We start from the raw sequence: 25,029 nt of genomic DNA, 5'->3' as shown, positions 1-25,029 counted from the left end.
TTCATGGGGATCCCGAGGGGTTTTCAACGGGATCTTTTAGACCGTTTCTAAGCTTTCCCTTGCACCAAAATCTGGGTTCACGTTACCTATTCGTCAAAATTTAAAAAAAATACATTCTAAGCTCAGAATAAAATTTGTTGATCAAAATAAACCATTCGCGATTAATCAATTAGATACTCATTTTCTAGACGTCTTTTAGACGGTTAGTTCCTCACCCAACTGAATTGCTGTTTCTGATGTGGATTTAGTTATAATCGCTGGTAATGGAGGATGTAACGGATTTATCCATTTATCACTACCATACCTCTTCTGGCACGATAGGTTATGATGGTATATTCGTGTTACATCACAATTACTTCCATAGTTACTAAAATCTTCGTATTCGCTTGCTTTGGATTTATCCATGTTACAAACCGTGTACTTATCGGAAATCAAATCTAAATGTGTTTTTGCATAATTTTCCAAATGTTTCCAATAGCAGAATGTTTCTTTGTTTGCGCATACTAAAGATGCGCGTACCGTATCGTATGTGTACACGTTATTCGTATGATAAATCATTGCCGAATCAGACCACTCGGATAGCAGACCCATATTATTTGGTGTCCAATGTGGGGAATTCGTTGTGGCACGTTGATCATCACTTTTGGACATAGGCATTAAAATTTTTCGTTTGTTTTGAAACCCCAATTGATTGATATCAATCATTTCACTCTCTTCCGGGTAATTATTCTTATTTTCTGGGTCGTTTTGTTCACGTGGAGTATGCCCATGAATCGATTTCCATTGTCCCGTAGTCATAAATACATCATCATTATCCGTCGAATAATTATCACGATCTTGTGAAGGTATCACTGTGGAGGGTACACTTCCCGTCGATAATTTCTTACATTTAGCAGCTTTCGTGTACCGTAAAGTATCGTCAATCGAATGTCTACGTTCACCTTCATCCAAATATTTTTGAGTGTATCCCGAATAAGTTGGGATACTTTCATGGTGCAAATGATGGGGAGGTTCGTTACCAATTATCTGATACGAATATAAATCTGGACTTTCGGCGGCCGCGTAACTATGTGGAGCCACTGTGACAATCGATCGATATTGATACCCTCCAGATTCGTCCATCTGAACATGACGTGCGAACGTATCCAAGCTATCATCCCCCGTCGATGACGATGAAAAACATCGCCCGATTTGTGAACATACATGCGCTGGATATTGTGACGTAGATTGCTGATGTAAGGAATAATCAACAGGTTCCAATTTTTCAACTGTTCGGGATGTGGGTTGAGGAGATATTTCATTGTTATTTGGTGGGGTGCCTAATGATGGATCTGGAGGATGTTGAACTTGTACTTGAACGATTTGCGACGGTGGGGGTTGTGGGATTTGTTGAGGGACATGTGTTACAGGAGTGCCACTTGATTGGGGGGAATGTTGATGATGATAATAAGGTGTTATTCGGGGTATTGCTGTGGTCGGTTGTTGGGGACCCGAATATGTAAGACCATACTGTAGTTTGCTTTGTACCATGTAATATTCGTATAACCAACTATTCGCTTTCATTACACCAGCTTCGCGATCACTGGAAAAAAAAATTTGACGATTAGGGCTAATAGAATCTTCCTCTAAATTTTTTAATTTCTAGATAGTTTGCTTACCTCAAAATTTGATTTGTACATACAATAACAGGATGCTGATTATTTTCAATACTATCTTTGACTTGTAAGACACAATGAACCCAGATCCAGTCACCCATTCGTCTTTGTAAACGCACCAATAATATACAAGCACGATCCTGGTCCGATTGTGTTACTACAAAAAAGAAGCTTTTATAGAAAATTATACAATGTATTTATGAAATATATCAAGGTATACTAAGTTTTGTAACGCTTATTCATAAATTTTTCCCATAGCCACATCTTCCGAATCAGACCTCAGATCAAAATTTAGTAAAGAGCTTTTCCATTTGTCTTGATAAGCTTAATTTATGGTATGATTTTCTGATATCAATAACAGAACACTCCGTATACATGGTAACAAATTTAGAGTATACTGTGCATTGAACTGCCCGATCAAACTTAAACATATAATTTAATGAATTCAATCATTCTTACTTAATCTATGTTTGGCCTGCGCTTCTTGCATACACTCCCAATGTAATAATTTGTACCATGAAACACCTTGTAATTCTACCCATAAAAATCCTAAATGATATTCGCCACTATGAACAAAAACAAAAAGAAGGTAAATTAATTTTAAGTTGATTCAATTTTTTTGTATTTTACGTGTACTTACATTCGATCCAAGTACATAAATTTCATATCCATTGAATGTATTGAGGTAAATACATTTGTAGCACCTTGGACCACACATTCTCGTGTTTCTGGCATTGCAATTGGAGTACAAGTTGCAATAAATACTGGCTCATTCCTACTGCATAGAGGTAAAAATGATAAATAATGACCTTGAACTAACACCACCTGAAAAATATTGTTTATATTTTTAATTAGGTTTCACTGTAAAATAATAAATCATATATGTATAAGGTGCCCTTCAGAAAAATTTGAACAACAACACAGTGCGTGCAAACTAGGCCGATTAAGCTAGTGCAAAGATCCTTCGTTTAATGAACCCCGATACTATTTGGGTCACAAAATTCATTGGCGTAGAATGTGGAGAAATTTAGGGTCACCCCCTAAATTTAAAATTTTATTTTAAATACCTTTTGATCGCCGAATCGCATTTGACGTCTTGCATTCCGTGTAACATTTATTCGACACATAAACATTCGAGCTTCATCTTCAGAACTCGCCGATCTTGCCATTTCCGCTTGAATTACAGAATGATCTTGTTTATCGATAATATCATAAACACTGTCGCCATGAATAAGTAGGTCTTCCTGAAAATCAAAAGGTGTTGCCGTTAAAAATTACATTTTAGTTTGACCATTTCTTGGACGTTTCAAGTCAGGATTCGAATAGATGAATTCTGGCAACAAAAACAGAACTTGTGCAATTTTATTAAACTGGGAAATGTAACGAAATCTGAAAAAATGTTTTTGATTTCTTCAAGTCAATGTTAGGAAACACAGATAGAAAGTGTTCAGATGGGGCACAAGGGTATAGAGTGCTCCCCATGACAAATTTTGCGGTGTGAAAGAAGGAAATTGTGTTCGTCGAAGGAGAATCGTGTCGAAGGAGACCTGGAGTGAGGCTTTCCCATAAAAAATCGTTTATAAGAGTTTTTTAACGGTCTTGGCAGTGAGTGTTTGCCTAAGAGCGATTTCCATCGATTTTTGTAGGAATAATATTCGATTACTTACCATCGAATGGCCCAGATATTCGGCTGCATTATCCGATATGTACAAAAGTTTACCATTTTGTGTCATCATCATAAGAAAACCGTTCAATGCTTTGGAGAATCCAATACTTGGCGTTGCTGATTGTAAATTGACATTTTGACATTTAAATGCTTGTTGAAAGTAATTTGTTTTTCGTACGTAAACACAGACAAGTGCCATCAATTGTAATTGTGAAAGGCGCTGACGTGTTGAAGGTGGTAGCGGTAATAAATCTCGTAAATTTGCTATTTCCGCGTTTATTAAATCTCGTCGTAATTTGCTAGCGCCTTTTGTCGATTTGTTTGCATCAAATCTGAAACAATAGATACGATTTGTTTTTAATGGAATTATACTGACAATATATTTTAAACCAAATAGTTTAATATAAATTAAACTAGCCAGACACGATTTATTGTCTTAACGTCGGATACCCTCACACAAGGCATTAATATTGATTAATTAAAATCGTGATTGAAACAGGAACGGCATCTACTGAAAAAGAAAAAAAAACCGGAGTAAGGGGTAACTATTCCAAGGTATATTGACGGTTCTGGCTGAATTTGGCTGAAAAAATTATGAATCATATAGGTTATCCTTTTCAATTGAATATTTCTATTTCAAAAAATCTAGAGAGTGTGATAAAAAACTATCTAAAATATTTAGACAATCTTGTAGTTTATGATAATACCATCAAAATATAAGATTGTCGATGATATCAAAACAAAATTTTAATTTTATTATGAGTTCATCGAAGATCCATCTTTTGATGAACAGAGACGACTATAGTTAGATGATGATTGAAGAGAGATATCTATATTATCAAATTTATAAGCATCACTTGCACACAATATATTATATATTTTTGTAGTTGCGTGAGTTGGGCTTAAAATTACAAGCATGTATTTGGTTTATATGTATGTACCGTGCAATAAACCAAAACTTTTTTACAATACTGTAGGGAAACAATCACCTTAAATATTAATTAAAAAATTTGTTAAATATTCTAAACACTCTACTTAAAAAAATTCACAAAAGAGTTTAAAAAATTATTTTTAACAAAATTAATGTATACAAAAGTTTATAGGCAATGATCTTGTAGATATGATATACAAGTTACATATATAACATAAGTTTAAACAATGTAATCACAAGAAATACTCATTGATAAAATATAAATCCTACACAACATATAAAAAATACTTTTAAAAGTGTACGATTTATTGCACTAAAAATTGAAAAATCTTCTTAAAGCCGCCGAAATATAGCCATTATTCGCTCACTTCGATGGAACGAGTATAATTTCCAAGTCCCTATTTTCCACTCTGGGCCAGTGGTCAGAATCCCCCAATCGACGAGGATCCTGATATTAATTATGCTGCATGCATATTATTACTGAATAAAATTTCATATTGTAAAATTTTCCATACTATGCAAATTACATCCTGTTAAAAAACAAAAAATTCGAATTTATTGTGACAAAATTTAACTACCTTAGTTAATTTTTACATATATTCGGGATATATCCTTGAATAAGGATCAAAAGTTTGTGTGACAAAACACTTTGTTCCCAACTTTTTTTAAACTAATTTTATTGATTTTTCTAAAGCTTTAAAATATAAAAAACAGTTGGAAATTAATAATAATAATAGGTGTAGTAATTTGCTGTTTAATAATGGAAACTTTAAACCTTCATAAATATTCATATATGGTATAAATTTATTTATTAATTAGCAATAAATAATAATGAATTTTTATTTATTTATTAATACTTCCAACATAATTTATAGATATGAAGTGGAAGTTTTTTGAATAGATATATATCACAGTAACTTTATATATTGCACTCTGTATCCAATTCGGGAGTTCTGATTTTTCGTAGACTTGTTTATGATGTTATTCCAATGAATACTTTGTAGAAAATCGAAAAATTCGTGAAGTTGACTAAGTTTGCTAGAATTTGATACTAGAATCGTCTCTGTAGACCCAATAGTTTTCGATTTTTTCGTACCTCGCATTTTTTGCAATATTATGCCGTTTTGAATGAATTTTGACCCTCGACAACACTTACACACTTCATCGGAAGTAAGTGGAACTACCTCCCGCTAGAGTAGTTCGAATGACGTCTGAAATATTACAAAAAATTGCGAAGTTAGAAAAAATGATAAATTTCAACAGCTTTTTCTCGAAAACTATTGGCAGTATTTAATTGAGTTAAATTTATCGTTATAACCGATGTCATTATATCCGATTTATCTTGTATTAAAAATGAATAATTTTTTGATTATATTATGTTACATTACAACTTAAATAAGCTGAGAATGTGCTCAAAAAAACAAGCTATTTACAAAGTTTTTGTTTTTTTTTTTTTCTTTATATTTTAAAACGAGATGTTGTGAAAAAAAAAAGATTGAGAATTTACGCTTTAACATTGATTTGGTAAAGAGTTAGAGTGCAAATCGACAAGATGAACATGGCGAGTCATGTAAAAGCCAAACTGACATATTTATGTTAATAGTCTTAATTAGGTTTTGCTAGTTAATAGCGACTCAACTCAATATATGCTATACAATTATTTTTTAAACATACATTTACTAATTATAGACTTATTAGCTGAAGATCAGATTCAAATTCAATTACAATCAAAATTAGTTGTAATGGTATCGCTTGTAACAACGAGTTGGTTATTACGACGAATTGGTGATGGCCTCTAAATTGCACAAGTGAAAAGAAACAATTGATTCAGTTAATTGTTGAAATAACATGTATAGACAATTCTGATTACACAATCGTTTGTTTTTTTACGTCATGTAAGTAAAGAAAGATAGTCACTCTTAGATAGCCACATACGGAGTGTTCTGTTTTTGATAGCAGAAAATTATACCAGTAAATTAAGCTTAACAAGACAAATGGAAAAGCTCTTTATCAAATTTCGATCTGAGGCCTGATTCGGAAGATAAATAGAGGAAACTATTATAAAATAATAATTGATTGTAAATTGATTTAATTGGGTAGCGAAAGAATACAAAAAAGTAATACATATTTATAAAATTATTTCACCAATACAGAGACACTTACAATACTGATGTGGGAGGTATGAAATTATATTTTAATATAGGTACGGTAAGGTTTTTAAATGGTTAGATTGGTGGAAAAAGTGTCAGACACCTTTTTTTTGGAACGTTCAACTTCTTACAAATTTGTTGAGATTTGCTGTACGTTCAATAAATGGAAAGTAGGAATCTTTTCATAATGGGTTGAGGTAAAAATGAAAACTTTGAGGAGGTGGGCCATCCTATTGATATTTATATCTCATATTTAAAGATAAATTTCTAGAGGTGCATAGCAACCATTTTTTCGAAACGAAAACATAATAGTAGATTGTTTTGACCCACTCAAGGGAAGATGCAGATACACCATTCTGAATGTAATCCTAGCGGCTTCCACGGTAGGTTCGAAATCAGACTTAGTTTCGTTCTTAGTTTATAGAACAACCATTTTTGAAAAACTCTAAGTCGAATTAAATTTTGAAAAATAAAACAACAAATTCTATAAGCAAATAATTCTGTAGTTAATCGTAATAAATGCAAGCAAACTATGCGATGCAGCGTAACGGAATGCAGGTACCTCAGAATATGTTAAAAAATCGCATTTCAACTGAATATGTGATAAAAAGATTCAGTATTTAGAAATATTACCTAACTACTAGTTATTAGAAAATTGTTAATTTTAATGAATTTTATAAATTACCGTGTGTTTAAGATAAAAATTTCACATTACAATTTCGATTAAGGTTCAATTAATTATTTTTTATAGATAAATTGAACAGTTCGAAGTTACTAATTTAGTCAGTGAGTTAAATTTTTGTATTTTCTAGGTTCAGATTATCCTAAATAATAAATTTGATCAAGAATCAGAAACAAAATTTTATTTTATTTATTTTCGATTCTTTTAAAAGGAATTCAAGACCAATTTATTTTCTTCAATTTCGACAAAACTTGATTTTAGACTTATTTAGGTTCAGAAAAATCGATGTAGTTCGGTCATATTTATTTAAAAACTGCAAAATTCTTGGATTTAAGTCAAACATATTCAGATTTTCGTAATCGAAATGTTTATTACCGTAAATATTAGACATACATGTAATTCTAACATGGGAATTTATTCCCCCAAATAAATTAGTCAATCGATATTAGGATACTTGAAATGTTTCCAAAATAACGGTGAACTCTTTGAAACAAAAACAAAATACTTACAAAATTTATTTTGTAATTTTATTTTTGAAAAGTGAACGTTTTTTTATGTTTCTGATAGAAAGTGATTGTGGTCATCCCGAAAGCGAAATAGTTTTATAATATTTTTAGATTATTCTCAACTTGGTTAAAAATATGTCCCCTGTTCTGACTCTAAAAATATTCAGAAACATTTTGGAAGGAATTCTTATAAGAAACCAATTTGTTAATCAGAGCTTTCAACTTCCTGGAGGAAAACTATTTTCTAATCTTCATTTTCCATTTGTCAACTTTTCAAAGGCTTGTAGATAGTCGGTAAATTTCGTAAAAAACGAGTTATTACAATTTAGTTTCACCTGTCCCGTTGTCTGTCTGAAATCAAATCTTGCAAGTCAAATTTGATCCACTTCCCGGTTTTTGATTGAGCTGAAATTTTGCATGCACATTTAGTTTGGATGACTGGTAAGGTTGTGGCGTTCTGATTTTCCCATCGCTTCCACCATATTTGATATATATACATTTTTTTTAGTCTTAAATTAAAAATTTTAATAAAAAATACTTTTTAACACAAGCTTTTATTGTATTAAAAAGTAGAAAATAATTTTATATACGCGACACTCATACTCGACAATTTGTAAAAGCTTAAGGCGCTTAATATCAGGTAGATGAGGCGTTCCGATTTATTTTTGATATTTTAAGTTTAGCGCCTTAAGCTTTTACAAATAGTAGGGTATGAGTGACTCATAGATAAAATTATTTTCTATTTTTTAGTACAATAAAAGCTTGTACCTAAAAAAGTATTTTTTATTAAATTTTGTTTTCTTATTCAAACAATTCGATACGTTTTTTGTCTTGTCAAAAGAAGTTGGCAATCCTATAAGATACGCAAGTTTAATTTGGACAGAACGGTCATTTCTATTTGATTTGTGCAGGGTCCCTTAGCATATCACAGTTTACATAATCAGAAACTTATTGATCTGTCCCTGAAATGTCAAATTTGTGAAGGCTTGTTGTTTTTTAAAGTTGAACATTTTGAATTTCAAAATATTTAACATTTGATAGTTCAAACAAAAAACAAAAAAATTTAATATAATTTTTTTTTTTTTAATATCATAAAATACTCTATGATCTAGTTATAATGTTATTATTATGTATTGTGAGTACACGAAGTGGGGGAGGCGAGCATTCAGATGCGAAGAGCGGTAAACGGCAACCGGCCAAATCGCTCTTGAAGGGGATCTATCTTGAGTTGGTACGAGCATTAGCCCTACGGCTTTAAATCTCACGCCTGATCATCTAAAGCATATTTTACACTATACAATACTTTTATACAGTTCAATAGAACACTCATATGATTTACCTTTCTGATAGTTTTATGTTATTGTTTTAAGGTTTAGACGAAGAAACATAGGAATTAAGTTCGAAAAATTCGAGTAGAACTGGAGTTTTCGAGAAATTCGTCATATAATCAGCCCAAACTCGTTACATGGGGGTTTTGGTGTCGCTGAACAAGAAGATCGTGACGAAAACTCCAGGAGGCGACGGCGATACCGTTGCTCCAGATAGCTCTGAGACCAATTCTGTCACGATATTCGTGTTCAGCGATCCTCAAAACTCCCAAGTAACGAGTTTGGACTGATTATTTGACGAATTTCTCAAAAACTCCAAAAGGCGACAAGGATACGTTGCACCAGGTACTTCTGAGATCAATTCTGTCACGATATTCGTGTTCAGCGATCCTCAAAACCCCCTAGTAACGAGTTTGGACTGGTTATTTGACGAATTTCACGAAAGCTCCAAGAGGCGACGAAAATACGTTGCACCAGGTACCTCTGAGACCAATTCTGTCACGATATTCGTGTTCAGCGACCCCAAAAACCCTCAAGTAACGAGTTTGCCCATCGATCGGTTTTGTGTCCTGTCAGGTCCACTATAGCTTTTTAGCAATAAACTTTGCTGAGCAAATTTGTGTTTTTGAACGTGTCTCCTTATTTCTAATTTTATCTCTCCGGGTAATATTGAGAATACGGCGTTCCATTCTTCTCTGGCAGATATCCAGTTTATTACTACTTATCATGTCTGTTAAAGATCAAGATTGACAGCCATACGTTAAAACTGGTGTTATGCATGTAATCTTAAAGAATAATCTCCTCTCAGAACTACTTTTAGAGACCAGAATTTCTGCCAGGTTTTGGCGCAGCGATGTTGGATTTATTTTCAACAGCGATCTTTAAAAGATACAATTTCACCCAGGGTGATGACTTTTGATCCTTGGACCGTTAGTGATAACTTTTAATTTTGAATAGTTAATGGTGAATCCCGCAGGTTTTGGATGGTCGTTTAGTTGATTTAGGATAATTGAATTTAGGTGAATTGGAGTGGTCGTTAGTTAAAGAGAATTCCAAAGGATTTTACGAATGTTTTGTACCCAACGGGAAACAATTTTGAAAAATTCTTACGAAATAGTATAAAGTTTAATTAATAACAAAATGATTGATCTAATCGGGGCTTTATATTTAATATAACTTTGTGGATATTAAGAAGAAAGGCAAAACATTATATTATGGCTATGAGAAAATATATAATACAAAGTATTCCAAAAGTGTGTTCCTATAATTTGTTTGCATGTTTTGAATTCGATAACCCTTTTAATTATAGGGAAACTAGTTTTTCCTCCAATTCTAAAAAAAAACAATTATTTAGAATGTTCGACAAATTGACAAATAGGGCAAATTAGATGGTTAGAGATATCGAAAAAAATTATTGGAAAAAATTGCTTTGTTTTCATTCCCATATACTGATTTTCATGACAAAATTAGTTAGTTATTTTTGGCTTTACAATACCATGCAACTAAAAAATATATAATATTTGTGTGCAAGTGATGCTTATAAATTTGATAATAAAGGTATCTCTCTTCAATCATTAATAAACTAACTATAAGCGTCTCTGTTCGTCAACTCATGGATCCTCGATGAAGTCATAATTAAATTAAAATTTTGTTTTGATATCATGGACAATCTAAAATTTTATGGTTTTATTATAAACTACAAGATTGTTTAAATGTTTTAGATAGTTTTTTATCACACTCTCTAGATTTTTCGATATAGAAATATCCAATTGAAAAAGATAACCTATATGATTCATCATTTTTTCAATAAAAATAATAAAAAGCCCGATGACCAAGGAACTTTTTGTGATTTTTGTAAACTTTATTAATCAAAAAATGTATTTTATAAAGTTTTATTGAAATCCCTAGTTTTATCCAATTCTTGGCATATCTCCATAAAGTTTCAAGGCGTGTGAAAACTTTAAAAACGTATTCGCACTTTTGTGATACATGGTAATGATGATTTTAAAGAAATGGTATAGTACAAAACACGAACCTAAGCACATACGCTGCTAATACTATGTTATATATATTATAAAATGTATGTATGACTTGTCTAACCGGTTTCCGACCTATGTAGAAGAAGTAGGGAATCATCGCTCTTACACCCCCTCCCAAACCCTTTACGTCGCTTCCCACCCGCACAATCCTATCATTGCACATATTATTACCGCATACTAGAATATCGTATTTACTATTTATAGAGTTATATATATATATAATATTGAAACAAAAACGTTCAGATCTTTTTTTTTGTTATTTGTAAAGTAATTCACAATACTAAACCAGTGGTTTTTAAACAATAATAAAATATGTAACAAAAAAAAAACAATAGATGTTTTTTTTATCCGTCGAATACATTTAAAAAAAACATTTTTTCCGCGTTTTTTCTTTTATTTTTTGTGAATATATTCCAGGATCTTTGGTTTATATTGTTCAGTCCCCCTGTTTGGGAAAAAAACTTTTCGAGGGACACACTTCGTAGCTATGAGGAATGGATTCGAAATGTTATCAAAAATGTTGCAAAAAAAATTTCCCCCAAAATTTAAAAAAAAGACGTTTTTTTCGGGGAAAATATTGATTTTCGCTGATAACATTAAATAGGAAAGTTGAAGATAATAGGCTATTCCACTTTTTTTGAAAAAGTTCTTCAAAATTTGATTAAAAAAAATTCCAATAAAATCGGATCAAATATGCCTCTGTTATCAAAAAAATTGAATTTTTTAACTTCATGACGTCATCAAAATCCAAAAAATTTAATTTTGCTCTATCTTTCCCAAATTTTACCCAATTTTGATAAACCAAATATGGAATCCTACTAAATTTGTGTCATACTTTTCAAATTTGTTGTCAAAATTAACCTAGCTATAAGATATTTCAAGAATTTGGAGTCCTGGTCCCGAAATTAAGCCTATAAATGATAGCTAGCAAAAAACTGACATCAAAGCTGAAAAGTTCGATCCAAAATTAGTGGGTTTCAAAAAAAATTCCAATAAAATCGGATCAAATATGCCTGTGTTATCAAAAAAATTAAATTTTTTAACTTCATGACGTCATCAAAATCCAAAAAAAGTAATTTTGCTCTATCTTTCTCAAATTTTACCCAATTTTGACAAACCAAGTATGGAATTCTACTAAATTTAGGTCAGATTTTCAATTTTTACAATTTCCTAGCGGTGACAAATTTCTAAATCCCGGCCAGCTAACATAAATGTTCTGGATTAGATGGTAGGAACCTTTTTTGTTATCATTAAGGATCCTCTTTGAAATCCAGTGCTGTCAAGTTATACATTTTCCATAGCATTCTGTTATTTTGACTTCAATTATTTTATTTAAAATAGGAAATAATTTTTTTTTTTTGCAAAATGAGATTACCTATACAAATACATACAGTTCAGATTCAGCTTCAGAGACAGACACAGTCTCTCATAGACACAGACGCACACAGTTAATTGTATCTATGTGTATTTTGATATAAACAAGTCGTTTATAATATACTCAATTCAGTTCAGACTCCACTCAGTTCACTTCTGAGTTCTGAAGTTCTGTTACCATTATTTTGTGAACTGATGTGAACTGTATTCAAATAAATGTATAGTATCGTAAAGTATGGAGCTGGTCGTCGAAATTTTTTATCTAATTTTAAGAGAATTCAAGAGTCCGACCACTGACATTCTCGTTCCTGAGAAAAAAAACCTGAACCACCACGATGCAAAATGTGTAGTAACTCGGGGTCTGGCCTCGATATAATACTATAGTTACCCATATCTTAAAATAGGCCCACATATCCAGAGACGTTTTCCCTCCAGTTGACAGGTTGTTCTCAAGGAGGGCACATATGATCTCTCTAGGTGCTAGGGAACCATTTGCGCTACTCGAGCATCGTGCCTCGAAGCAATGGTTCAGAGTATCTAGCCAAATAGACCCTGGTGCTCTATCCCCGCTACGCTTTTCAGTGGCTATTATAACCAACTGATGTACTGAAACCCAGGATTTGCCTAGCGCTGAGTTTCCTAATTTCTTCTGGTTCGACTATGGCCGAACCAAACCATTTCCTTCCTTGCTGTATGAGCGCCGGGCAGTAACAGAGAAAGTGGATCGATGTTTCTTCTGAATTTTCTCTGCATCTGTCACACGCGAGAGATTGTCTTTTTCCAATCTGATGTTGGAACTTGTTCAGGTTATTATGCCCTGTGAGTAACTCTACGATGACTCTAATATCAGCTCTGTTTAGTTTCAAGATCTCCTCGGCCCTTCCTCGTAGCTGGTTTATGCCTTTATTTGTTAGTTTTTCAGATTATCTCCTAATCTATTAAGACCTTCTTGGTATGGCATCGTCGCAAGCTTTTCTTGAGTGGGAGCCACGGTGACAGACATTTTTTGAGATACTTAACCGAAATTTGAATTTTAAACTCAGTAGTAGCAAACTAACAAATAGGGCCGATTCTTCGTTTTCTCGTTTTCTCTCGGAAACGGCTCCAACGATTTTCATGACATTTAGTATGCAGGGGATTTGAGGGGCGAAAAATCAATTTAGCTAGGTTTCATTTAAAATAAATAACGAGTAAAGCTCGGTCATCCAGGTACTGATATTAAAATGATACGTCGAATTAAAGCTACCAGCTCACTAATAAATATAAATAGTGTAGTAGAGTGAAGTATTAGTATTTAGTATGGATGATAGTTGGTATTATGGAGCATAAAATCGTAAATCAGGTTCAAAATGTCATGATAGTACTCTGATACTGATAGACTGACATTATACAAGTAATTTAATGAGATCGTCCAATAATTCCTCAACTCAAACTCAACTAGGGTGTCCGATTCCAGTCCAATCACACATAATTATCGATATATTTTATAGAAAATACACTATTTTTATACCCTGTATATATGTAATATATATCAAGGTATATTAAGTTTAATCCCACGTTTGTATCGCTCAAAAATATTGATGTTATTTTTGGTTGTCTGTTCGTCAGTTTGTCTGTCTGACAACACGATAACTCAAAAACGGAAAAAGATATCAAGCTGAAATTTTTATAGCGTGTTCAAAACATAAAAGTAGGACCCATCTTGTAAATCGTTAGAGATAGAACAAAAGTTTAAGTGTAAAAAACACTGTTCCTTATAAAAAAATAAACAACTTTCGTTTGAAACATTTTTTCGTAAACATCACTGTTTACCTGTGAGAGCGCAAATGAGGCGTAAATTATATAGTATTTATTATATGAGAATATCGGTAATGTGTGTGTAGCTATCTAAGAGTGGCTATCTTAAAAATAAACGATTGCGCAATCAACACTGTCTATACATGGTATTTCAACAACTAACTCAGTCAATTGTTTGTTTTCATTTGTTTTAAAAATGTTTTAATGTCAGGTCAAGAAACTATCAAGGTTGTTATCTTGCAAAATAGGCAATATTTCCAGAAAAATCAATTTTCCAAAACATTTAAATTTTCTAAATTCCTCGAAAAATTTCAAATATTATTTTTTTTTAAAGTTCCACCTTTGAAATCCGCATTCAGGAAAAAAACTTGGGTGGGATAGTAATAGAAACTCAAGCAGCCACAAGGGTGCTCCTTATAGAGAAACGTTAAAGACTTTTTGGTACGGATTGCTAACAAAAAAAATAGTAATATCGTAACCTTTTAAAATGACCTGTTCAAAAAATTAAATACAGTTAATATAAAAATTTTTTGTAGTATTTAACCTGAATTTAATTACAGATAAATATAATAGTCTAGTACCATTCGTAGTATTTGTTATTCATTCCCGAACGGCTTTATGGTAAAAAAAAAAATCGATTTTCAAAAGGTCTCGTTTAAATATATGTTAATTTTGTAAATCATAACCTCTACATAATTTCATATGAATTTATAGTTTATTGAATGTTGTATTAGAGTGAAAATATTAAAGAAGAGAAATATTCTAAAAAATTAAATTCATTTTAATTAATTTCACCATATTTCTATCACAATTTTTTTTTTTTAAATTAACTGAGTACGACTTATATTCATTTAACGAAAGCATACGAACAGGCTCGAAAAGTTAATATTTTTTTTGCTTACATCTTTACTCTCGTGATGAGAGAAATTCTCACAGTTTCTGAAGGACTTGAAAAAAACATATTTTAAAACACTATAGATAAGTAGATTCATAATTCGAAAGTAGATAAAATTGAAACTTTTGAAAAATAAAATGTCATTTATGTTTTCAATCAGGCGTGAGCGAAGTGCTCACCCTGATAAAAAAGTCCGATTGAATTCCGATTAAAATTTTCAATTCATTCCTCTTGAATTCCAATTCAATCCAATAGAACCCAATATGAAATTTCCAATTCGATCTCATTCATGAATTGCAACCAATTGGAAATTTCCGATTAGTTCATTGGGATTGAATCGGAAATCAATCGGAATGAACTGGAAATTTTTTTCCAATTAAACCCGATTCATTTCAATTAAATTGCGATTTAAAATTTTAATTGATTTCAATGGGAATGAATCGGAATGAATCTTAACTTTTTTTACAATTGAATCCTATTCATTCCGATTTTTATCAGGGCATAATGCGAATGCTGACGGGTTAAAAAAAAGGACCTTTATTAGAGGTCTCTCAAATATCCAGCCATTCTGAAATAAGTATGAAATACGACGATTTAGACCCAGACCTATAACAATATTTTGATCTATTAATTGAACACTAAAATTATATAGAGTTTGGTTCTGACTAATGAATATGGTTCGATTCGAACCATATTGATGAGAAACTATTTTCAGCTTAAAAACATTCAGGCTGGTTGTGTGCTATCATCTATCGCTCGCATTGTGCTGTTCGTTGGCTCAGTTATACATTTTTATTTGAAAAAAGAACCGTTTTGAAAAGCCATAAATTCTTATAAATGATTATTGTTTCGATTGCCTTAGTTTTTTTTCTTGTTTTAATTATTCAATACTAGAGCACTTTTGAAGATTTGTTGTTTTTTTGTGAGAGTGCAAAGACCCGGATCTAAAATAAACAATACATTGTTTTTTTTTTTTGGCATTTTGTTTCTTCCTTAAATGACATTTAAAAAAATCATTCATTCAAAAATTAAATTCATCATTTTAACAAGTGGAAACAAACAATTGACTGAATTAATTGTTGAAATACCATGCATAGACAGTGTTGATTACTCTGTAACACCACATACATACATATCACACATTCATATCCCCATATAATATCTACTATAAAATTTACGCCTAATTTACGCCCTCACGGGTAAACAGTGGCATTTACAAATGTATGAAACAAAAGTTGTTTATTTTTTGATAAGGAACATTTTTTACACTTAAACTTTTGTTCTATCTCTAACGGTTTACAAGATGGATCCTACGGACCCAAAAAATTTTCCTCGTTTTTTTTCGAATTTTCTTAATGGGAACCCCTTAGAAAAAATCGAAAAAAATTTGGAAAATTATTTGTTTCAAAATTGACAGAACTCAGTTTATAAAGAAAATTGGACCCAAAAAATTCAAAAATCGTGGTCATTTGCTGATTGTTCGACTAATTTCTGAGAAAAACCATTTTTTGAACCGATTTTTTACTTTGTTTTAAAAACTTCTATCCCAATTTATAACCTCTAAAAAACTTATTAAATTCCAAACAAATTCTTAATACTATTAGAATAGAATTGAAAAGCTCATAACCAACTTTTTAATTGGAAAGTTGATAAAATTCGGTATATTCAGTAATTTTTGATAAAAAAAAATAAAAATAGGTTTCGTTTTTCGATTAGTCTTGTCTTTTTAGTGGTACGGCGGTTTGAAAATTTTCACAAAAAGCAAATTTCGTATATAATTATGTGGGGTCTTTTGCTTACACCAGACGGTTTAAAGAAATTTTTGATATCATTTTCGATTTCTACATGCTTTGAAAAGTGCATAATGATCTTGTGAATAATTTTTATTCAAAAGAAGGGTGTACAAAGATCTTTTATAAATTGATATTGATTATATTGATCGAGCTAATTCATTCTATTGATTACTTTATAAATCAATTTATCAAAAAGTGTAACAATATATCAGTTTAATTAAAATTCCCTTTTCAACGTATACATAATATTGTCGTTGCCGATACATAAAGTTGCCGTTGCCGATAATGCCGATATATCACCCTATTTTGAAATTTGTTACGCGATTTATTGAAAATTTTATTAAGGTCGTTGGTGTAATACATGTAGTCAAGACGTAATGCATATGAATAACTTGTATACTTGTATGCTTTCGACAAAGCATCTATTGTTTAATTAAACACAACTATTAATTAAATTAAGTTTTAATTATTAATATTACAAAATAATTCAGGGGGGCGAGTCGGAGCGTGAAATCCTTAAAATATGATATACAGTAATCTCGATAATCGTAAAAACAGAGCTATTCCGAAAACTGAGATTGTATGGAAAAATTCATTATAAATGATCAATAAAATTGAAAAAAAACCTAACCCATCTCAACTCACTCCCACTCCCACATCCACTTCCACTCCCACACCCACACCCACACCCATTCCCACTCCCACACCCATTCCCACTTCCACTCCCACTCCCACTCCCACTCTCACTCCCACTCCCACACCCATTTCCACTCCCACTCCCACTCCCACTCCCACTCCCACTCCCACTCCCACTCCCACTCCCACTCCCACTCCCACTCCCACTCCCACACCCACTACCACACCCACACCCACACCCACACCCACACCCACACCCACACCCCCACCCACACCCACACCAACAACCACACCCACACTCAACCCAACCCAACCCAACCCAACCCAACCTAACCTAACCCAACCTAACCCAACCTAACCCAACCTAACCCAACCTAACCCAACCTAACCCAACCTAACCCAACCTAACCCAACCTAACCCAACCTAACCCAACCTAACCCAACCTAACCCAACCCAACCCAACCCAACCAAAAATTACAAAAATTGTGTTTTTTTGAATTTTTTATGATTTTTTCGATTTTTACAAATTGCAAAAAGTGTAAAAAATATTTTTTTTTCCGATTTCGATAAAACTAAGTTTTTAAGGTAATTTTGACCCGAAAATTACAAAAATCGTGTTTATTTGACCATTAAATGAGTAATTTTCGAGATATTTTATGAATCTGACAGTAGAGCCAACATTTTCATTCCGTTCAGTCACTGAAATTATCCCGCATTGAATCTAATTATTCCGAAATTGTCCTTTTCATTTCAATTACGATTCATTACTGTTTCGGACACACAGTAATAAGTAGGACAAAGACCCAAGATATTTGTTATTCATTTTATTACATTAGTTTTTTAACAAACTGTCCGAAACAACCACCTTTCCGCTGATAATGTCATTTATCAGCTCCTCAATTTCAGAGGCTGAGCACCTCCTTCATGCATACACCACGCACTACACCAGCCCATCACAACTATTAATTAAATTAATTTTGTTGCGACGGCGGGAATCGAGCCCGCTACCCTAAGCATACCGCGAACGGAATTGGTTACGCCTTAACCAACTGAGCTAATAGGGCGAATTTTGAATGTAAGTGTAACACAAAGACAGTGCAAACATTCAATTTAAATTAAAAGTTTCCAAAAAATGATAATGAATTTTGAATTTTTTCTGTTGTCCCAACCACCTTAAAATATTAATTATTTGCATAACAAAATTAAATTAATCAATAATCTCTTTTAATAGGATTTTTTATGGACATCCTATGGAAGTCAACGTAATCGATTATATTATTGATCAATTTTATAATTTAAATTTGTTTGGCGGTATCTTATGCTAGATTTCCGAAAGGTAGAAGATTATTCACGCGACGCTTTTTTATTGGAACGTAATTGTTCGTTATTGATGTATGAGTGTGTATGATCAAGTAATTTCAGGAAAACAAACATAAAAATATTTATTGAATAATCGGTCCAAGTGAAAATTATCAAAAACTTTCAAAACATGTGGTTTTTTTTGAGATTTCTCCATAAGAGCATTGTATTTTATATCGATTTTCAATGACTTTTTTCTTAAAAATTTGCATGGATATCTATGCTGAAATTTTAACCACATATTCTTTGAGTAAAAGTACGTTAATTATTATTCTTGTCGTACTTGAATGGGTCGGTAAAATATAAGAAAAATTCACTTACGGTGAAAACATTTTTAAATTCTGAAACTATGATATTTAGTTTAAACACATAATAAACGTTTACGATAACACTAAAATAAGTTTGGATTATCGCTGAACAAGTACTTTAATTCATTTTTCATTTGTTTTTATTAATTTTTTTAACATAATTTTTTATCAGTTTAAAGCGAAAACATGATTTTCCAATAAAAAAAAAATTATTATGTCTATTTTTATTGAAAATTTATCAAATGACAAGTTACGATTTCTTTTTTTTAATATTTAATGTTATCACTGCCTTTTAATTATCATAAAAGAATAATTTACGACCGTTGTCGTAAATTTCGATCGTAAATAACAAAGTTGATTCGAAGTACATAGCTAAAAAGAATTAGTACTTTTTTTTTCATACAAAAATTTAAAAAATTTTCGCATCGATACGAAAATAGAATGTTTCAGAAAGCTATCGCATTTATTCGCATTATAGTTAAGCAAAGAGATAAATCTCATGAGCAGGAGAGCTTCATCACTAAGGTCCTATTTTCCTCTTATCAAATGCTCGTTATTATAAGATGCCTTTCATTGCAATAAGATTTGAAATATGTTGAAAATAATTTAAATTCATGATGTTCTGGGAAGTTGATACTCCCTAGCTCAATTTCGAAGGACTGTAAAGGTGTGCAAAGTCTTAAAAACGTCGAAAAAAGTCATTAATCACCTAGAAATCATCTTAAAATTTCTGAAATCGACCCTCGCTTGAACAACATCGTTCTACTTGATAAACAATCCTAAATACCGTTTCATTTGCAGTAAAATGGGGCTACTGAAGGTAGCAAGAAAAAAAAATGTATCAGATATTCTCAAAACCCCAGAGAATAGTAGTTGGCATCGTTCTAAGCCGTATATCTCGGCTTAGAATCGGACTCGGGTACTGGCTTCTGAATAATTTTTCGTTTCTTTCTTTTTATTTACATAATATGCGTTAATCTCATGAAGAGTACTACAATCTCGCTTTCGGTATAAGGTGTTAATATGACAAAAGCTTTTATATAAAGTACCTACACAAATTCGTTGCCCTATTAAGTCGCCGAATTAATTAATAGTTGTGATAGGCTGGTGTAGTGCATGGTATATGCATTAAGGGTCACTTAGCCACTGAAATTGAGGAACTGATAAATGAAATTATCAGCGGAAAGGTGGTAAAACACATATATGTTATCACAAATACAATAATTTGTTTTAAAGTGAAATTAATAATTTAAATTTCCACATAATATCACAACAGGTTATGGGCCCAGTTATACGCGAAGTAGTTAATTACTAAATTTGTTTTAATTCAAAATTCCACACCATATCCCAGCTTAATAAAAATATGAATTCGAAGATAGTGTATCTTTCTTCATCCTTCTACGTTGACCGTCAATATAATGCATAAGTCTATATTTTTTGAGAAAATAGACAAGAGAAAAAAAAGGTAAACATGATTACCTATATTATGGAAGTAGCCAAGTAGTAAATAAAAGTAGTTAAAGCATAAACAATTTAATAATATTGAACCAAAAAGAAGAGGTAATATTTATAAAAATATGTACAAAACAATTTTGAAAGTAAGACGCGGATGCTGGTTCCCACGGGATTGTACATACATACACCTTAGTATATACATATACAGATTCAGTTGCAGAGATAGCGTGTTCGCTTGCATCTATTAGAGGTGGCTCCACCCACCTCTAACATTCACTATACTGTATAGTAAAGTAATATAACAATATAGTAATGTAGTAATGTAGTCGAGTACTCGACGCAGACCTTCATTACGAATACGATACGAATGTAACAACAGGTATAGAGACGCTAAGACGCTAGCTACGTTTTACGTTCACCACCATCACTGACTACTAAGTACCTTTATAATAATAATAATCTCCTTTTGTTTTTTGTGTTTATTTCAATAATAAATGTATCTCATTCTAAAGCCATGTACACACTATGCATTTTGTATTCCTTTTTATTTCATATATACATGGTATATTAAGTTTAGTCCCAAGTTTGTAACGCTTAAAAATATTGATGCTACGAAAAAAATTTGGGTATAGATGTTCATAGAAACATCTAATTAGTCCACTTTCGGTTGTCCGTCCGTCCGTCTGTGAACACGATAACTCAAAAATGAAAAAAACATATCAAGCTGAAATTTTTACAGCGCACTCAGGACGTAAAAAATCGAGTTTGTAAAAAGCAACATAGGCCAATTGGGTCTCCATAGGACCCATCTTGTAAACCCTCGAATTTACTAAAGCTCATACATAATGCGGTCAGGTCAGTCAAGGGAACGATAGAACAGGAGTCACATTTATGTTATCGAAACGGTTATGATTTACGTGGTATTAAAATGAATTTATTAAAGCTGAAAATTGTTATACAGATTGTTTATTGCATATAAATAACAGCTATGATAGTCAGTCAGTTAAATGTTAGAACAGAACTGGTCAGTTATTCATTTAAATACCACGGAAATCAAAACTGAATCTTTATTTATTGTACATTCATTAAGGCTGACTGACCAGTCCGTTTCGATAGCGTATATCTGACCACTGTTCTATCGTTCGCTTGACTGACCGCAGAATGTGTGTTTACACAACTACTGTAACCAATCCTCAAATGATCAGCTTTAATAGATACAAAGAATTTTTTTTGGCCTGGCTCTTAATCCATAAAATTACATCAACTTGGAGAAAAACTTGGAGAAAACCAGTTTTCATTTTTTATTTTCCTTATGCCATATTTTACATTTTTGTTCCTAAAAGAACGTATAAGCAAGAGTTTTTGAGTCATAAAATGGAACATACAATATTTAATAATCATATGTTATAATGTTTTGCAGATCGTTAAAACTGGTACACACAGTACTTCATAATCAAATAATGTTGATTTCTTAATAAATTGTTTAAAAGAATATTTTATTTTTGATTTTTTTTTAAATCGTATATGTGATGGCATGTCATGTAAGTCACGGTATCAGGCAGGTATGGGCTATGTGTGAGATACTAACGCAACGAACGCAACCGTGTCACGGAAGCTAACAAAAATATACCTATGCGTGTTAAGTAACACATGACTGTGGATCACTTTGATGGATTCAAAAAAGAAACACCATTTTTAATTAAATATATGGATGTTCAATGGTCCCTGCAATGTTAGATAGGAAAATGGCTTTCTGTGGAAATTTTTCCAACCCATACTAAAATTTTCTATGGGCATTCTGATTAAAAAGATCTTATGGCACAAAAAGCTACGAAAATAATTTAGTTTTAGTATACAAAGTGCTCTTTTATTGATAGCAGAAAATTATACCAGTAAATTAAGCTTGCCAAGACAAATGGAAAAGTTCTTTACCAAATTTCGACCTGAGTCCTAATTCGAGAGATATGATATTTGTGTCATTTTAAAATATAGAGAGGACTATTATAAAACAATAATTGATTGTAAATTGATTTAATTGAGAAGCGAATACTAAAAAAAATTTGTTGTCTTTATTTATAAAGAAAACAAAAAAATAATACATATTTATCAAATTATTTCACCAAAACAGAGACACTTAGATGTGGGAGGTATCAAATTATACATTAATATAGATATGAAGGGGACTAAATTGTATAATACACATAATATCTTAGGATAAAACAATCAAGGCTAGTTGTAGAATTAATATACGATGTCTCGAAAATGGCTCTTCTGAGAACTTTTAAAATAGTTACAGAGTAACTATTTTAAAAACTAAACTTGTAACTAAAATAGTTACAGAGATTATATATATAAATGTTTGAATCGATCAAACTCAGCCTATATTTTTTTAGACTAGCCAATCTAATGAGCCTAAAACCATTCAAAATTGATTCATGAAATGTTCGAGTAAAAACTTTCAACGTCCGTCCTTGCTAGTGCCTGCTCATAGTACTTGACACACACAGTAGATAATTAGATAAAGAACATATCAATAATATATAATTATTAGTGATATGGCGCGGTACAGCGGACAGTGCGATATATTATTTGTAGTGTTTTGATCACTTAGTATGTATTCGTATAGAGATAGAATGATGTAGTGTACTTATGTTATGATTGTTATTTGTTATTATTTCGCAATTATTCATATTTTACATGAAAATATATAACTAATTATTCGTTAAAATGAAACAATATTTATAACAATCTAAAGCTCGATTCATATCATAGTACTCAATATTTATACCATGTATATATGAAATATACATAGTATATTAAGTTTAGTCCCAAGTTTGTAACGCTTGAAAATATTGATGCTACGAAAAAAATTTTGGTATAGGTGTTCATAGAATCACCTAATTAATCCATTTCTGGTTGTCCGTCCGTCCGTCCATCTGTAGACACGATAACTCAAAAACGAAAAAGATATCGAGCTGAAATTTTTACAGCGTACTCAGAACGTAAAAAGTGAGGTCAAGTTCGTAAATGAGCATCATAGGTCAATTGGGTCTTGGGTCCGTAAGACCCATCTTGTAAACCGTTAGAGATAGAACAAAAGTTTAAATGTAAAAAATGTTCCTTATCAAAAATTAACCAACTTTTGTTTGAAACATTTTTTCGTAAACATGACTGTTTACCCGTGAGGGCGCCAATTAGACGGAAATTTTATAATATGTACTATACTTGATTATCAGTTATGTATGTGTCACATGTTTGTATGTGTGATGTGATAAAGAAATCAACTATGCATGGTATTTCAACAATTAAATCAGTCAATTGTTTGTTTTTACTTGTTTAATATGAATGTTAGTCTAGACAGCAAGTTCAAATTCAATGATCCAGAAATTGGATTTATTAAGATTCTTTCGGTACTTGTGGTACTACAAGACAGATATGATTTGAGTACAATCGTAGACGCTCCAAAGATCTTATATCACTTCCATGGGCCTCTATTAAAAAAATTTTTGCGGCTATTACAGGACACTAGCTAGGTGGCAGACATAGTGAACGTCTAGGCCTGGCAATGTATCACGACTATTGCAGGAGCTGTCACAATGTGGAGAAGGAGAAGACGAAATCTAATCTTCTCTGTCACTGTCCAGCTCTTTCCATGAAGAGATAGACTTTTACAGCCAGCCTCTCTTTGACGACCTGTCTAAGACCGGGGGGCCGGGGATGTGCCAACCATTTTTCGATATTACAACGGACCCCATGATCCCGTTCCCATCGACTGACCGTAGGGAACAGATTTATTATTTCCACTGGGCCCATACTCATTTTCATGGAAACCACGAACTATTTTTGTTATTCGCACAGATTCGTTAGATGTCAGACTTAATTACATTCTCTCTAGATACACGGTAAGAAATGTATGGCATATACTACTAATGCTGGTAGGATATAGAGACAGATATTATAGCATCTATGTTAGCATGAGTAATATTATAGTATTGAGTAGGACTATCCACCAGAAGTATTGTAGGTATCGCCAACCAGTATGGGCCTGATATCCTAACTGCATTGACTCGTCCGCAATAATTATTGCTAATGTTACTATCCCTTCAATACAGTATAATATAGAAGCCAATAATGTGATAATATGAACAAGCCTTTAGATATATATGGGTTTAAATTCAGCAGTTAGAGATTGATTCTGTTTAAATTTATTTCCATAATTTTTTTTTTGTATGGGAAATTCTTAAAAGTATGTGAATTTCTATTGTTATTCAGGCGTTTTTATTCGAACATGCAAATAATTTAATTTATAATTGTTATTAATTATGGTATTTTAAATATTAAGTATGCATTGCATACAAGTATTTACTTTCTCATACATGCTATCAATAATTGGAGGGTATAGAATCATCTCACTTAATAAGTACCCGTTCTGAGTATGTACATGTAATACAAGA

At 32.0% G+C, this 25,029-nt stretch overlaps 1 protein-coding gene across 1 annotated transcript; it reads right to left on the bottom strand.

Moving 5' to 3' along the window:
• Positions 1-141: 141 nt before the first annotated feature.
• On the bottom strand, positions 142-19,179 carry LOC123302734 (neuronal PAS domain-containing protein 4). The gene is made up of 7 exons (XM_044885805.1): positions 19,134-19,179; positions 3,323-3,653; positions 2,723-2,899; positions 2,296-2,480; positions 2,115-2,221; positions 1,659-1,812; positions 142-1,582 (listed from the first exon to the last, which is right to left on the bottom strand). The coding sequence occupies exons 1-7, from the start codon at positions 19,142-19,144 to the stop codon at positions 196-198; spliced, it is 2,352 nt and encodes a 783-aa protein (XP_044741740.1). The 5' UTR covers positions 19,145-19,179; the 3' UTR covers positions 142-195.
• Positions 19,180-25,029: the final 5,850 nt, after the last annotated feature.

Source organism: Chrysoperla carnea, chromosome X, assembly GCF_905475395.1.
Source record: "Chrysoperla carnea chromosome X, inChrCarn1.1, whole genome shotgun sequence".
NCBI lineage: Eukaryota > Metazoa > Arthropoda > Insecta > Neuroptera > Chrysopidae > Chrysoperla > Chrysoperla carnea.
This window is presented reverse-complemented; position numbering and strand designations above follow the sequence as displayed.

Bases quoted from the DNA above. Each gene is read 5' to 3' on its own strand.
- LOC123302734 (XM_044885805.1), bottom strand. The intron at 1,813-2,114 runs GTAAGAATGATT...TCTTTTTTGTAG, and splicing joins GCAGGCCAAACATAGATTAA to TAACACAATCGGACCAGGAT. The intron at 1,583-1,658 runs GTAAGCAAACTA...TTTTTTTTCCAG, and splicing joins TGTACAAATCAAATTTTGAG to TGATCGCGAAGCTGGTGTAA.